Source organism: Pongo abelii, chromosome 3 (assembly GCF_028885655.2).
Source record: "Pongo abelii isolate AG06213 chromosome 3, NHGRI_mPonAbe1-v2.0_pri, whole genome shotgun sequence".
Lineage (NCBI taxonomy): Eukaryota > Metazoa > Chordata > Mammalia > Primates > Hominidae > Pongo > Pongo abelii.
Genome location: NC_071988.2, coordinates 180,543,700 through 180,561,725, shown reverse-complemented (window position 1 = coordinate 180,561,725; position 18,026 = coordinate 180,543,700). Strand labels below are relative to the sequence as shown.

Genomic DNA, 18,026 nt, shown 5'->3' with positions numbered 1-18,026 from the left:
TTTTTGTTGAGAGAAGTCTCAGCGACTTCACCTTCAGTCCTTTCTGCTCCTTTCTCTCACCGTGACTGCAGGGGCTTCACTCACCACAGTTGTCCTCATCGGCCTGATTCCCGCAGTCGTCCACACCGTTACAGTGCAGGAGCTGAGGCAAGCACTTTGTGATGTTCCCACAGGGGAAATAGCCAAGGGAGCACTTGACATCCTGTCCACCCCCATGAGAAACTGAGGAAAAGGGGAGAAGACATAAAGTTTGAAGGCGGTTAATACAAAGGCATGGCAAAGAGCAGTTTCTCCCTGATATTTTATAATCATTTGTCTTTCTCATCATGGTTTCTACATACAACCCTGATGCCAGTTATTTTCTAGGAACCTTCACCTCTTAGGATGTTCTTTCCATGATTCCAGAAGATGCCAACATTTTCCTCTTTGCCTTTGTTCATGATGTTTCTCACCCGGAGTGCCTCTCCATTCCTCTCTTCTATGAAACATCTGCCCATACTTCACAGTTCAATCCAATTACCCTCTTCTACTAACAATTTTCAGCCAATAATTTTAAAAACAGAAATTTGTTATATTCTTACTATGGGCTCAGAATCAAGGCTGGTCTAGTATTGAAACGACTTCATTGTCTGTGGAAAACCTGTGGTTCATTGTCTCACCCTGAGATAATTAAGGACACGGACACAAACGTGGAGTAGGTTAAGGAGAGGAAAGTTTAATAGACAAAAAAGAAGACAGAGAAAGTTTCCTCATGATGAGAAAGCCAGTGGCCCAAGAGAGGGTTTCCGGGTTTTGGGGCAGAACACGATTGATTTTGTACAGAGGCTTGAGGAGGCGGTGATTGATTTACATAGAGCCCAGGGGATTGGTTTCACCAGGTGTTCATTTACATAGCCTGCGAAAAGACCTAAAAGACTGGCCCTCCACCCTAATCTTTTATTATGCAAATGTGGCTTCTACCTGGCTGTCACCCTGACACCTGCACATGTGGCTTTACCTGGCCAGTCCTGTGATACCCACACACATGGTGATAAGGAAAAGGGAGCGGGAATCGCCACATTGAATGTATCTGGCTTCCAGGTACAGCTGCTGACATTTACATACGAAAGCTTCCAGCTTGCATATCTGTGCTTGCAGCTTGACTTTTCAGGCTGCTTTCTGTTAGAAAAGAAATGGTTTGGGGCTGCTTTTTATTAAAGGAAAATTCCACCGAGGACTCTTTTACCCTTTCTTTTTTTTTTTTTTGAGACAGAGTTTCGCTCTTGTCGCCCAGGCTGGAGTGCCACGGCACAATCTTGGCTCACTGCAACCTCCGCCTCCCGGGTTCAAGTGGTTCTTCTGCCTCAGCCTCCTGAGTAGCTGAGATTACAGGCATGCACCACCACGCCTAATTTTTAGTAGAGACGGGGTTTTACCATGTTGCTCAGGCTGGTCTTGAACTCCTGACCTCAGTTGATCTGCCCATCTCGGCCTCCCAAAGTGCTGGGATTACAAGTGTGAGCCACTGCGCCCAGCCTCTTTTACCCTTTCTAACTGCCTAAAATAATTTCTTAATAACTCCTGTATTAGTATTAGAGAAAGAAGAAAACATAGAGGACAACAGGAAAGCAGGTGCCATGTGATCATTTCTATATAGGATAGTTGCTAAGTGTTAAGGCCCTGTGCAAGATTTTATGCATGCATCATTGAATGAAACAGAGTTCCTGCCCTAGGGAAGGTTACCGTCTCCCAGGGAGGATACATTGAACAAGTTAATAAATATTTACAATTTATGGAGACGTCCAAAAAGAAAGAAAACAGGTGATGTAATGGAAAATAACTGTGTGCTGGTGCTTTGTACAAGGGGTAGTTAGAGGGAGGCCTCTGTAAAATGGTGCCATTTAAGCTGAGATCTGGAGGAAGAAAAGGAAATCACCCATGAGATTAGGGGAGGTAGGAGTGGGGAAGTGGTGGTGGTAGTTAAAGTGGTGAGGAAGAGGCTTCAGGCTGAGGATTAGGGAACTCTGGGAAAGTTGTGGTGATGGAGCCCAGTGAGCAGGGACAAGTGACATGAGCTGAGGTTGATGAGGTAGAGAAGTATCCTTGGGCAAAGGGAAGAAGTTTGGGTTTTATTTAAAATGCAAAGGGGAATCAATGAAGAATTTGAAGCCAAGGGGCCACTTAGGAAACAGGTATGTTTTGGTCACATAATTTTGGCTACTGGGGTGGAGTGCCATTGGGTAGGAGACTTGAGGGGAGGGTAGGAGGGAAAGCTGGGCTGCTGATTAGGAAACTTTGCAGTGCTCCAGGTAATAGACAAATGAGGCTTAGGCTAGAATGGCTCCAGTGGAGAGGAGAGAAGTGAACATATTTGACATGTAATTTAGGGGTAGAATGGAAATGGACAGAATGTTCTGAACTGGCTTGACCAGCTGGAAGCATGGCAGTGCCACCACTGAGACTCTCTGGGGGAACGGTAGGGTGCAAGAATAAAGATAGCTCATTTGCCTTCATTTCCACCCTTACCCAAGAGCTTCACCATGTGAGTTTTCTAACTCAGCTCAACACTTTCTCACTCACTTCAACACTTCCAAACTCCATCTTCAATCCAGAAGTCCCATTCCGGTTTTTTATACCTTCCCCGATTCCTGGAACTCCTCCTCCATCACTACCATTCCCCCTCGTCACTATCACTTCCTCCTGAAATTTGGGCTCCAGCCTTGTTGGAATTCCTGACTCAGACTTTATTGGCTTGCATCTAGGTGAGATTCTAATCCTATTAGATAAATATTCTTTCACTTCCTTTATTGAAGAAAAATTAGTCATTATTTGCAATCGCGTTTCTAGGAAAGAATGTTTGAGTGTCCAAGCTAATTTAAAGATTAAAGTTTTGAAATATTATCTGATTTTCTGTATTTATACCCCTACAAATAAACATTTAATAGAATGAAGAACACTATAAGAACTTTAAAACTATCAATACTTCAAAAAGCAGTCCACTTTAACCTCTTTGCACCAGACACACTCATCAACCAATTAATTAAATTTCATCACATATTGGTTGTCCAATTGTTTCGAGTGCTTTAATCTTATCCCCACCCCCCACCAACAAAAAAGAACATTCATTGTAAACAAAGCCCATGTCGTTATTTGTTTGTATCTCTGGTTAGGGATGCTGAAAATTACTTGTTGAATAGTAAAATTAGAGGAGACAAACTTAAGGAGTAAAAATTGTTCCATAAACAATTGAAAGGTATGAATATTTGATAACGTTTCACATAACCATCCTATTCTGACTTTGAAGGGCAACAATGCCATTTTAAAAAGTAGAACTTATTTTTTATAGCTATTAGGTTCACAGCAAAATAGAGCAAAAGGTACAGAGAATGCCCATATAGTCCCTGCCTCCTCCACCATCAACACTCTCCCCAGTCCAGAGTGGTGCATTTGTTGCAGTTAATGAACCTACACTGACACATCATTGTCACTCAAAGTCCGTAGTTTACACTGGAGTTCACTCTTGATGTTATGCATTCTATGGATTTGGACAAATGTATAATGACACGTATCCACCATTATAGTATAATACAGAGTAGTTTCACTGCCCTGAAAGTCCTCTGGTAACCACTGAACTTTTTACTATCTCCATAGTTCTTCTTTTTCCAGAATGTTATGTCATTGGAATCATGCAGTATGTAGCCTTTTCAAACTGGCTTCTCACACTTAGTAATATATATTTATCCACTCACTTACTGAAAGACATCTTGGTTGCTTCTAAATTTTGGCAATTACGAATAAGCTGCTATAAACACCTGTGTGCAGGTTTTTGTGTCAGCCACATATTAACTATAACACTTTAAAATCTGAGATTCATATAATTTCAGAGATATCTGTAGACTCCCAGTACAGTTATGCACCCATTATCCTTACCAAGTTTGTAAATCTTTGGAACTTTCTAGAATACTCATAATTATGAAGAAATAAGAACAGTTTGAATAATCATTAAAAGCTTATTATGCAAAAACTTATTTGGGGTCAATGACCAAAGCATGAAAAAATGAAAGTACTACTTCCTTTGTGGAGTATGGCGGGACTTCTTAATAACAGGGCAATTAACATTCTCATAGAGAAGAATCCATGTATGACAGGCTTTGACTCTATGTAGTCATTTCAGAGCACATAGTTTGATAAAGGACATAGTCAAATGTAATAATGAGCTGTGCTAATTAATGTTCTCACTTGTGAAATTATTCAGAATTAATCTTTTTTCAACCAATTGTTTAAAACAAAGTCAAAAAAAGGGATTTGCATGCTGAAGGCCATTACTGGCAGAACATCACATATTTCAGAGATCTCAGGCATACATATAAATAAACCAACCTGTGTTGAGACTTTTTGTATCTTTATTTTTTAAGGACACTTTAAACACCAAGATTTTAAGAAAAATTCTTTGATGAATTAGCCTCCAGCTACTGATACTTTGAAGATGTTTTAACTGGCCATACCTGCCTGTGTTTTCATGCAGCTCTTTTGAATATTCTTCTCCACATAACTTCTTTTCTGAATATTATCTTTTTGTGTCCTGTCTTTAAAATTTATTTTTAGTGGCAAATATAGCTCCTCAATGATTGTATTGTGTCCAGAGTTGGTGGCTTCCTGGTCTCACTGACTTCAACAATGAAGCCATAGACCTTTGCGGTGAGTATTACAGTTCTTAAAAGCAGCGAGTCCGGAGTTTGTTCCTTCTGATGTTCAGATTTGTTCGGAGTTTCTTCCTTCTTGTGGGTTCGTGGTCTCACTGGCTCAGGAGTAAAGCTGAAGGCCTTTGCGGTGAGTGTTACAGCTCATAAACGCAGTGTATACGGAGTTGTTCAGTCCTCCCGGTGGGTTCGTGGTCTTGATGGCTTCAAAAGTGAGGCTGCAGACCTTCGCGGTGAGTGTTACAGCTCATAAAAGCAGTGTGAACCCAAAGAGTGAGCAGCACCAAGATTTATTGCAAAGAGCAAAAGAACAAACCTGCCACAGTGAGGAAGAAGACCCAAACGGGTTGCCACTGTGGGCTCGGGCAGCCTGCTTTTATTCTCTTATCTGGCCCCACCCACATCCTGCTGATTGGTCCGTTTTACAAAGAACCGATTGGTCTGTTTTACAGAGCGCTGATTGGTCCGTTTTGACAGGGTGCTGATTGGTGTGTTTACAATCCCTGAGCTAGACACAAAAGTTCTCCCCTTCCCCATTAGATTAGCTAGATACAGAGTGTCGACTGGTGTATTTACAAACTCTGAGCTAGACACAGAGTGCTGATTGGTGCATTCACAAACCTTGAGCTAGATACAGAGTGCCAATTGGTGCATTCACAATCCCTTAGCTAGACATAAAGGTTCTCCAAGTCCCCACCAGATTAACTAGATATGGAGTGCCGATTGGTGCATTCACAAACCCTGAGCTAGACACAGGGTGCTGACTGGTGTGTTTACAAACCTTGAGCTAGATACAGAGTGCTGATTGGTGTATTTACAATCCCTTAGCTAGACATAAAGATTCTCCAAGTCCCCACCAGACTCAGGAGCCCAGCTGGCTTCAGTCAGTGGATCCCCCACAGGGGCCGCAGGTGGAGCTGCCTGCCAGTCCCAGCCGTGCGCCCGCACTCCTCAACCCTTGGGCGGTCAGTGGGACTGGGCTCCGTGGAGCAGGGGGCGGCGGTTGTAGGGGAGGCTCGGGCTGCGCAGGATCCCAAGGCGGGGTGAGGGGGAGGCTCAGGCATGGCAGGCTGCAGGTCCTGAGCCCTGCCATGCGGGGAGGCAGCTAAGGCCAGGCAAGAAATCCAGCACAGCAGCTGCTGGCCCAGGTGCTAAGCCCTTCACTGCTGCTGACCTGCGGCCAGTAGGCCGCTCCGAGTGCGGCCCGCCGAGCCCACGCCCACCCAGAACTCACGCTGGCCTGCAAGTGCTGCATGCAGCCCCGGTTCCTGCCTGCACCTCTCCCTCCACACCTCCCTGCAAGCTGAGGGAGCCAGCTACGGCCTTGGCTAGCCCAGAAAGGGGCTCCCACAGTGCAGCAGCGGGCTGAAGGGCTCCTCAAGCATGGCCAGAATGGGTGCCAAGGCGAGGAGGTGCCGAGAGCCAGTGAGGGCTGCAAGGGCTGCCAGCACACTGTCACCTCTCAGTATCATGAAATTAGTTCTACATTTTCATAACATTATGATTCAACAGCTATATCAGAAATCTTAAATATTTTTAAGTGATATTTTAAAAGTAACTTTTGGGCCGGGTGTGGTGGCTTATGCCTGTAATCCCAGCACTTTGGGAGGTTGAGGTGGGCAGATATCTGAGGTCAGGAGTTGGAGACCAGCCTGGCCAATGTGGTGAAACCTCATCTCTACTAAAAATGCAAAAGGTTAGCCGGGTGTGATGGCGGGCGCCTGTAATCCCAGATACTCGGGAGGCTGAGGCAGGAGAATCACTTGAACCCTGAAGGTGGAGGTTGCAGTGAGCCGAGATTGCACCACTGCACTCCAGCCTTGGCAACAAGAGCAAAACTGTCTCAAAAAAAAGAGTAACTTTAAGATTTTGAGATAATCTCAAACTGAGAAGTTGCAAGTATCGGATAAAGAACATTTCCCCACCACCCCACCATTTGAAAGTAAGTTTTTGACCTGATGCTCTAGCACCCTTACTTTAGTATTTCCTACAAACAAGAATATTTTCCTATGTAAATAAAACCACTAAAATCAGGAATTTAACATGGAGTTGTTACTACCACTTAAACCTCAGAACCCATTAAAGTTTATATATTGTCCCCGCAAAATCTCCTTTGTAGTAAAAGGATCTGGTTTGGAATCGCTCCTTGCATTTAATTGTCACATTTCTTTAGCCTCTTTTCATTTTCATGGCCTTGACACTTGAAAAATGCAAGTCAATTATTTTGTAGAATGTTCCTGAATTTGGGTTGTCTGATGTCCATCATAATTAGATTCAGGTTGTGCATCTTTGGCATGAAATTCACACAAGTGATGCTCATTTCAACCTGTCAGGTAGTACAAGATGTTAATTTTTTCGATTAGTGATTTCACCCAAATTCCTTTGTAATTAATACACATTTTGTAGAGGGGTACTTTGAAACTGCAAAAGTCCCTTTTCTCATCAAAGTGTTAATTTATTCATTTACTTATTTTTATCAGGTAGACTTATGGCTTCTTATTTTGTTCAATGGGTTACAATCTGTTTATTATTATTATGTATTCTGATGTGCAAGTTGTCTCAAATTGGACCAGTAGGAACTCTTTTAACCTAGCTTTGGTGTCTTTGTAATATTTATGCATCATTTTTTGAGCACTCTTCCTTTCCTTCTGGCACTACAAGATGTTTCAGGATCATCTTGCATTTTCCCTGCTATAGCCGGGTAACCAGCCATTTCTCTAAGGAGCTCTGGGTCCTCTCTGGGTGGAATGGTATTTAGAAGCCAAGATGTAGACACAAGGTAAGCTCACTGATAGTGGGGTGTCACTGCCACCAGGTCTCTCAGTGGACAGACTAGGAAATATATGTATGGTTATTCATACATACACACATTTCCATCTATATTAATTTCTCTGTATATTTCTAGATACTGAAAACTATGAGTTCATCTCCTGTTCCTATCCAACACTACAGGCTCAGTCTAATTTTTTCTCTTTACATATCTGTTACTCCTTTTCCTGACAGTGAGAGAAGCTTGCTTTCTATTAACTTATTTATTATCTTGACAGATCCTCTTTCCTGCATGGATGCTGTCCTCGCCTTACTCAGTGCAGACTCTCACTCACATGAGCTCTCTCCCCACCCTGTTTAGGACCAGGCACCAGCCACCTCTAAGGATGCCCTTCTCACCCCAGTGGAACTCCGAAATTCTTCTCTGGACCACTACTCTATCACACTCAACACAGAAAAATACCTTCTTCTGATCCACCAAATGGCTTTAGAACTCAATCGTTTAGGAACAGAAGTAGAAAGGCAAGGAGCCATTAAGTGATGTTTATAGGGAAACGTTGGGAAAGTCAAAAACAAAAAGCATTTCCTTTTTAGCATGGAACCATATCCTTAAGAACAGCAATAATTCACAGTGCAATAACACAAATCAATAGAAAAAATGATATTGAATCCCTCTGGAAAAGTATGCCCAAAGAGTTACAGAAGTAATAGTTCCTAGAAGAGCAAGTAAACATGCCCTTGTTGTGTAACCCAGCTATCCATCTGCCCTGAATGCTGTTTTTGTCCTGAACCAGCCTAAATATTTCAGTGGTTGACAATTTTTTTAAGTGGTTGACAATTTTGAGGGGGTGAGAGACAACAGAGTTTATATTTCAGTACAAATTATCTTAACTATCCTCTTTAGACTGACAGTTGTCATGGAGTCTCTCTGGCTTGGAGGATGAAAGGGATTCAGCTTTTCCAGCACTGAGTTTCCAGCCTCCCTGGCTGCCACTGTTCTTAAGGTTTGGATCTGCCCTCAGCTCCTGTATCTTTTATTTATTTCTCATGCAGAGTAATTTAGTCTTCTTCCAAATATTTGCATAACCATAGGTAGGTGCTTAGATCTGCTTATAAGACAGTAGGGATTGTATATAACAATTTAAAAATGTCCCCCACTCCTGTACCCTGGTAGCTTTTCCAAAATATCTCTACATGTGGAACTGTCAGGATATGGGGTAAAATATGAAAACATACTGTTATTGGAATGTGAATGATCACCAGTTGCATTGAATAGGGTCCTTCAGGTATGGCTGGAATGCCAACTTTTGAATAGTTTAGTGTTGGAATTGTCATATTTATGACTCCTAAAGGCTGTAAATTGGGTAGCCCAATAACAAAATTTCTAAGATCAGATCTTACGTTTTTTTTTAAAGTAATTGTGCTTTTATAATGCTATAACAGTATATAATTATAATGTTTTATATACACATGTTATATAACATTTATATATAATGTTATACATTATATATTATGTTATATGTTATATATATGTTATATAATATATAATAATTATATAACATATAACATAATATAATGTTATAATGGCTACAATGTCACTAGGTGATAGGAATTTTTTGGCTCCATTGTAATCTTATGGGACCGCTGTCATATACAGGGTCTGTTCCATGGCTAACTGAAATGTTCTATGAGTGTATGTTACAACTCTGTAAGTTGTAGAATACTTATAGTAACACAAACAGTTTATTGTTCATGGAAATGCAGATTATGTGTGACAGATAGATGCAGATTGTGAGATACATTGATTATTGCCCCATAGATTATTGGTCTCTTTTGCCTGTGTTAATCAGATTTATTTCAGTATTCCTGTTGGCGTGTGTGTGTGTGTGTGTGTGTGTGCGTTGAATTCTCCTTTGAATTATTTGTAACATCTTACTGGTTCCCTCATTAGTAAATGAATTAAAGTCTTTGAGGTCTTTGAGACATTTTTATTTTATATTTATATGAATATCATGATTTTGCCTCCTCTTCCTTCTCCTTTCACTTCTACTTCTTTTTAAATTATCTTTTAACAGGTGTGGGGACCCACTCAGAACCCCAGAGTTGGTACAAAGATTATTTTAAGGTGAAGACATTTGAGAATCAACAGATGCCAGATGCAGAAAGAAGCTTTCTCAGAGTTTCCCCTTATCTGACTAAAATCTGAAACTTCTGGGAAATAATCCTTCCCTAAATTCCCTCTTTTGGGTGAGTCTACTCCCAGGAGAGAGACTGACAGTAAACCTGTCATAAATCCCTTCCCTGGGGAAATTCATATCCTTAAAGGATGGATAGGCTACATGCGCCTGCATAAACAAACATCATCACAAACTTTATCTCCTGTTTTTTCTTCTAAAAATCCCTTTGTGCTTCCTAAAGAAATGATTTTCTTCCCATGGAAGGCTTTTCTCCCTCTCCCTTTCCCCTACTTAGGAATATTAGCCTCTAACTTTAACTGTTTGGCAAGCTAGCTATTACTTTAGTTAGCTGCCATATGCATACAAATCAGCCTCTTGTTGGTTTAATTTGCAGGTTCCCAGTCCTTGAGCATAAGGGCAAAGAAAAAGTGCTTCCTCTGGGAAACTTGAACACAGGGGATGCGTACTTTAAGATCAGCTGCCCCGGATGGGTGTGTACTCGGGGTTCCTTTAACAAAAGCTTCAGGTGGAATCATCCCAGTTATAGGAAACTCAAGATATATATCTTGGTAAAAAAAATTGTTGGCTCAAAAGTAATCTCAGCTTGTTTGAGATGAAACTCTTGTTGATCTGTTATGATAAAATTCTCCCCTTAAGAAATATGTGTATTTTAAACTGTGATAAATTTTAGAATATAGAGACAATAAAATTAATCAAATGTATAGTATTGGCATTATATTTTAATGTGGGAATAATCTGTGCTTATTGGGGGGTTGGAGTGTTTTTTATGATTAAGAGAATTAGGCAATTAAGGAATAACAGATGAACCTACTAATTTCAACTTAAAACAGGTAATTAATTTCAAATTTGTGATTTTACATTGTAAGAGAATTTAAGTGTATAAGCAGCACTGGACTATTTAAGGTAACTTGACATTTACTATATTTAAAATACGTTTTATTGGATTTTCTAAAGTTTTTAAGCATGCATTTAAAATACAGGTTGAGGCCGGGTGCAGTGGCTCACACCTGTAATCCCACCACTTTGGGAGGCCAATGCAGGCAGATCACTTGAGGTCAGGAGTTCGAGACCAGCCTGGACAACATGGTGAAACCCTGTCCCTATTAATAATACGAAAATTAGCCGAGCATGGTAGCACACGCCTGTAATCCCGGCATCTCTACTAATAATACAAAAATTAGCCGAGCATGGTAGCACACGCTGTAATCCTGGCTACTCAGGAGACTGACGCACAAGAATCACTTGAACCCGGGAGGTGGAGGTTGCAGTGAGACGAGATCACACCACTGCACTCCAGCCTGGGTGACAGAGTGAGACTCTGTCTCAAAAAAAAAAAAAAAAAAAGAAAAAAGAAAAAAATACAGATTGTGTATTTCTTATTCAAAATGCTTGGAAACATAAGAGTTTTAGATTTCAGATTTTTTCAGATTTTGGAATATTTGCAAATTAATTCTCAGATATTTTGGAAATGAAACCCAAATCTAAACACAAAATTTATTTGTTTCATATATACTTTATACACATGGCCTGATAGTAAGTTTATATAATATTAAAATGATTTTATGCATGAAACAGTTTTGACTGCATTTTGGCTGCAACCAATTACATTAGGTCAGGTGTGGAATTTTCCACTATGTCATCTTGACAGTGCTCAAGAAGTTTCAGAGTTTGAAACATTTCGGATTTCAAAATTTCAGATTAGGGATAATCCACTTGTATTTCGAATAAAATTAATCATTACATTTAAGATGCTGTTTAAAACAGTTCATTATACGTTGTCTTGAATGAGACTGGTTAAAAGTTCAATTTTTTCAACTTGATTTAAACATTTATAAACTAAAAAGTGAAGGAGATTGGTTTTATTTTACAAGATTTATAAGTAGAAAATAGGTTTGTAAATTGAAGTTAAAGGCTGAAGGGAAACATGGTTTTTGAAGTTGTTACTATAATAAATGCATTATTAATTTTAAACCCAAGTATAATAGACACTGTTGGTTTGTTGATTCAACAGTGATTCCCAAAACTCTTCTCTCTTGCTGCCCTTCTGTTAAAGAAGTTGGAAAGCAAAATACTTTCTTCCCCAGCTGGCTGGCTTCTCGGTGTCTAAGGGGCACAGTTCCGGCCAGTGAGACATGGGCAGACATCTGCTGAGGAAGTCCTGGAGGTGCTAGCTTTCTTGACACAAGAGATGGATGGGGCTGTTGTCTTCCACTTTCTTTCTGTCTTGAACATGATGGGATGATTGTGTGAAACTGCAGCAACAGTTTTGCATCTATGAGGCAACACACGTGCTGGCAAGACCAAGAAAACCCACAGATACCTACAAAATGCCAACCCTGGAATCATCAGGCTACTCAGACTCCTCTTTAGGTGAGAAAAATAAACGCTTCTTTGTTTAGGCCATGCCGGGTCAGGTTTTCTTTTGTTGCAAGAAAGTGCATTCCTAACTGATACATCAAGAAACTCAAGAAACTCCAAAGTGTCCTTTCTGCAGAGTCATTCCAGACATGAAAAAGCTCATGTTGGCAATTTACTTGAAAGGGTGATTGAAGGAGTAAGTGAAAGACTGATGGGGCTTGTAGGGACAGCAATAGAAGGAGTCCATGCTATCTGAGCCTCAGGTGTGAACTGCAATACAAATTCCTTCAGGCTTGGTGGGATGAGTGGTCCGTGTTGGGCTGATTGGGAAAAAAATCATCCCTGAACGATCAAATCTTTCTCTGGGACTCAGTCTACTGGAAGCCCCAAGAGAAATGTCTGGGACTCAGTCTACTGGAAGCCCCAAGAGAAAGATGGCTTATGGTGTGGAGATATTGTTGGGACTGATATGTAGACAATACTTTATGTGATGTGCTCAGTGATGGTCTCAGGCAGCCTGCCAGCTTCATTACCTGCAGCTACCTGGGTTAGTTACATCCATGCAGCTGAAGGAGAAAAAGCCAGAGGAAAGCTTTCCATCCTTTTTCTTCCTGCAGACATTATGTAAACTTTCCTGGAATAGGAAAATAGAAGTTGTCTTTACTCTTTGGGAAAGAAGTCCTTACTGAGTAAAATAACTTGTAAACATTTTATAACTTGGTTTTACATGAATGTATATTCATAGTTCTGATGTTTCTCTGACCTAAGTTTAAATAGTTTGATTTCACCTATCAAGCTTATGGAAATTCACTAATATCAGTGCAACAGTCAGAAGTACTTAACAGAAAAATTATTGTAGAATTGTGTAAAGATACCAATTTGCCATTGAAAAGACAACTGCAATTCTATGAAGAATTTCTGCCTTCCTAGTTTGCATGATACCATCTTGTGCTTCACATTAAAGTAGAAAAAAGTGGCTTTTTTGTCATAAATACATCAACCATAAAATTATAATTCACAGCTGCTTGTCTTAATATTGGATATGTAACAGGTATATGAAAATTTTTTTTAAAGCACATCTATTCCTGGTATAGGGAAAAAAAGCTCAGTATTGGGAATCAATGCAGCGGGGCAGGGGGGTCTAGCCTTCATTTGTCACCTTTCTAGATCTGTGACCTTCAGTAAATTTTTTAAGCTTAAGTTTCATCATCTGGAAAATAAGAGGTAACATTCATCTAATGGTATTAAACATGGTTGGATAAAATTAGGGTTTCAGGAAGGTACATCAGTTTTTGCAAGTCTTTGACTAGAATTTTATTTTTATTTTTTTGGAGAAAGGGTCTTGCTGTTGCCCAGGCTGGAGTGCAGTGGCATGATCATAGCTCACTGCAGCCTCTAACTCCCGGCCTTAAGCAATCCTCCTGCCTTGTTCTCCCAAAGTGCTGGGATTACAGGCCCTAGCCACTGTGCCCAGCCAGAATTTTATTTTTCAAAATACATTTCAGACTAAAAATATGATAGTAAAGGCACATATAACTTTGTTAAATATGTAAAAATTTTAACACAGTGTAAATGGTCAACATTTTAACTTATGCAACCAGATTAACCTTTTTTTGTAAACACAGATCTTGAATAAGCATCTTTCCAGCTTTGTTTAAATGAAGAGTGAGATTTCAAAATCTGTTGAGGCTAATATTACGACAGCTGTCACTTAAAATTTTTGTGTTCATATTTGGTTGTATTATTCTTATTGACTGATTCTATAATAAATATATTTTGTGAATGTATTGAGTAGTTTTAAAAATACTGATCACTTAGCTTGCTTCTTCAATTACACTCTTTCATGTCTACAGCTTTTCTGTACCCAAAAGCTATTTTTTCTATACATGACCAGCAGCAGCCTCATTTAGAATTCATATCAATTCAGGATTTCTCAGGCCTTCAAAATCTATGTTCAGTTTTGATTATCAAATGTATTTTATACAACTTCCCTAAGGTTTTGATATATTTCTCATATGGGTGAATATATACCTTGCTTAAGACTATATATCTTTTGTGGCCCCCCCACCAACCAAGAAAATTTGGTTCAGCTTTATTTTTTTCCAGTTATTAAGGAAAGAATGAGGAATGGTTTTCCCAAAAATATATTTATATTAAAATATTGAATATGCTATGCCAAACCACGTGTGCCCTACTCTACCCATTGCTCAATTCCAATAGGCTACTCTCTACTGAGAATCTGTGTTTAGATGACTGTGTGTTGTTTGGCTATGAATAAGGAAGGCTCAATGATTTGTTGATATGAAGTTTAATTGGAGGAAGCAACTACCTGCCACTCTTTCTGTGTTCCTCCTGGCTGTGTGTGCATTTGCAAATGTATGCACCAAGCATTAGAGCACACAGAATGAGGACACCAATGAGGAAGGTGACGGCTTCATTTGAAGAATTTTTCCTGCTTATTTAGAAAGTAAACTTATTTACTCCTAAAGGTGAGAACCAGTTCCTTCTCAGATCAAGAACAAACAGGTGAGATAGAAAAGTTTAACAAAGTGGTATGTAATGCAGATATTAGTAGGCTTACCTTGTAGGAAAAATGTGTGGCTTAGGAGTAGATATATTTCTCAAGATGTTTTGAAGGCTTTCTGATCAAATCAATAAAGTATTTAATATATCTGAATATATCTATGCACTAGGAGTTTCTAAGGCACTGGGAGCAGGACATTAATAATTTTAACAGAGATCGAGCAGCAAAAGAAACTCAGAATGGAATTGAAACACCTACTGGAGCTCCAGTGAAGCAGTGGACAGTCAGTGAAGGTGACTCCACGACAATGATGAGGCATTTGGCTCTTTTAGCATGGATTAACTTAACACTTAATGTGGATATAAATGCATCTTGTTTTTAGTGGTACTTAAAATTAGACTTTTTTTGAATTACAGTTTTTAATTTGAATATTCTCATCTCGTGTAAAAACCATTCATAGGCTGGGCGCAGTGGCTTATGCCTGTAAACCCAGCTTTGGGAGTCTGAGGCTGGAGGATTCCTTGGAGCCCAGGAATTTAAGGCTGCAGTGAGCTCTGATGGTCACAACTGCACTACTGCCCTCCAGCCTAGGTGACAGAGGAGACCCTGCCTCCAAACAAACAAACACACTCATACTTAAAGGAATTTATCAATTAATTAAAAAATTTTCTAACTGAAAAACGACTCCAACTTAAGTGACAGAAGAGACTCTGTCTCTAAACAAACAAACAAACTGATACTTTAAGGAATTTATCAATTAAAAAAATTTCCTAACTGAAAAACTACTCCAACACATACAAACCTAAATTATTAGTTAAAAATTTGAGAGCAACTTGGAAACATGCTTAAACATTTAAATCCCAACAGCAGAAATATTGAAAAATTATTTACTTTAAAAATTGATACATACATATCAATTATACATATTGTAATTATACATATTTTAAGGATACAATTTTATTTTTCCATATATATCTATGTTATACAGTGATTCAGTTAGGGTAGTTAGTGTATCCATCATCTCATGTATTTATCATTTCTTTGTGGTGAGAACATTCAAAAGCCTCTCTTCTGGCTATTTCATAATGTATAATAATTTACTGTTAATCATAGTCACTCTACTGTGTAATAGAACACTATAATTTATTCCTTCTATGTAATTGTAACTTTGTGTCCTTTGACCAACCTCTCCCCATCCTTCTCTCTGCTCTGGTCACCACTGTTCTACTCTGTATCTATGATATTATGGTATCACCTTTTTAAAATATTTCACATATGAATGCGATCATGCAGAATTTGTCTTTCTGTGTCTGGCTTATTTTACTTATCATATTGTCCACTAGGTTCATCCATGTTGTCACAAATGATAAGATTTAATTCTTTTTTATGGCTGAATATATGTGTGGCTGAATTGTATATCTTTATATACATATACCACATTTTCTTTTATCCATTATTCTGTTGTCTGACACTTAGGTTGATTCCTCACCCTGGTTATTGCGAATGGTGCTGCAGTAAATATAAGAGTGCAGATATCTCTTCAACATACTGATTTTATTTCCTTTGGATATATACCCAGGAGTAGGATTGCTGGATCATATGGTAGTTTCATTTTTAATGTTTTGAGGAATCTCCACAGTTTTCCATAATGGCTGTACTAATTTCCTACCAGCAGCGTGTAAGGGTTCCCATTTCTCCACATCCTCGCCAGTACTAGTTTTCTTCTGGTTTTTTGATAATAGCCATTCTAACTGGAGTGAGATGATATCTCATTGTGATTTGATTTGCTTTTCCCTGATGATTAGTGATGTTGAGTATTTTTTCATATATCTGTTGGCCATTTGTAGGTCTTTCTTTGAGAAACATCCATTAAGGCCTTTTGTCCATTTTTCATTTTTTTTTTTTTTTTGCTGTTAAGTTTCTTATGTATTTTGGATATCAACTCCTTGTCAAATGTACGGTTTGCAAATATTTTCTCCCTTTCTGTAGGTTGTCTTTTCACTCTGTTAATAGTTTCCTTTGCTGTGCAAAAACTTTTCAGTTTGATATAATCCACTTGTCTATTTTTGCTTTTGTTGCCTGTATTTAAGAGGTGTTATTTAAAAAATCTTTGCCAAGCCCAATGTGGTGAAGTATTCCCCTTATGTTTTCTTCTAGTAGTTTCATAGTTTTGCATCTTACATTTAAGTCTTGAATTCATTTTGAGTTGGTTTTTGTATACTGCAAGAGGGAGGGGTGTAATCTCATTCTTCTACATGTGGATATTTTATTTTCCCAGAACCATTTATTGAAAAGGCTGCATTTTCTCCGATGTGTGGTCTTGGCACCTTTGTCAAAACTCAGAAATATTTGAAATGAAGCATTTAAATCTTCTTTTCCTTCTGGAAATCCTTTGAAATTAGGTAGATGGAAAAATAGAGGAACAGTCACGTATGCCAATTGCCAAGTGAGACACAAGTATTGAGTGGATATCAGTGGAATCTTTTTTCTAAAAATGAATCGTTCTCCTATGAGCATAAAATTGTGTGCATTGTATGCATTTTGTGGGGTCTCTGTGAGTGGTGCACAGAGAAGGAAAAAATGCTGTAACCTGTGCGCAGCTATTGCACCTTTCTCTTTGACATTATCTGGGTCCTAATGTAATTCAAAGACCAAAGCCAGAGAGCAAGTACAGTGAAATATTTTTATAATGTGCTTTTGAGGAAATTGCACCCTTTTCATACAGTAAGGTGACTATGCTACGGCTGGTTATCATTTTTGGGAGGAAACATAGTTTGACCTGAGTTATATTCAAATCATGAATTCCTGTCTCAGAACTAAAACCTTAAGCGTTTCAATACACATTTCTTGGGAACTAAGTTCTTAGTGACTTATTGGAGTGGAATAAACTAAGTTTTTTACTCTCTTACAGATTTTTGACAGAAATGCAAAAATACTTACAATTTGTGTCTAGGGAACTCATGTAAACAATAACTCAGTAAAATTATAACCCCCATTCTGTAACAACATTAAATGTTAATATGGAAAATTTTAATATCATTGCTCTGAAATCAATGCAGTCACTGCATTAAAGGTAGTTTTGTTTACTTAAATTTAAAATAAAGTAATAGAGTGTAATTGATAAATTTAATTAAAATATTTTCCACCAAGCATCAGATTTACTTTATTTTTTAAAAATATTGTGTTTATTTAAGCTTTACAACATGATATTATGAGATACATATAGCTAGTGACATGGTTACAATAGCGGAGCAGATTAAAATATCTATCATTTCTACTTAAAATGTTTATAGTGTTTCTGCACAGCTATGACTTTTTCAAGCACTAAGAGTTTAATTATACTCTATGACTTATTTCCAGCATTTGAAATCCTTTTACGATCCATGAAAAATATTCAATACACCTACTTTTTTTTTACATCATTGCCCCCAGTCTCAAAAGTGTGTAAATAATTTGCTAAAATGTCTGGTTAGGAAGTAAAATTGAACAACAAAACAC

General features: G+C 38.7%; 1 protein-coding gene across 1 annotated transcript in view; it reads right to left on the bottom strand.

The window, feature by feature from the left end:
* Nucleotides 1–18,026, bottom strand: part of RXFP1 (relaxin family peptide receptor 1) — a gene marked incomplete at its 5' end in the record, with an annotated part of 129,514 nt that overhangs the window by 84,181 nt on the left and 27,307 nt on the right. The window contains 1 exon segment of the mRNA NM_001133200.1: nucleotides 85–222. Coding sequence (NP_001126672.1) covers nucleotides 85–222 — 138 coding nt within the window.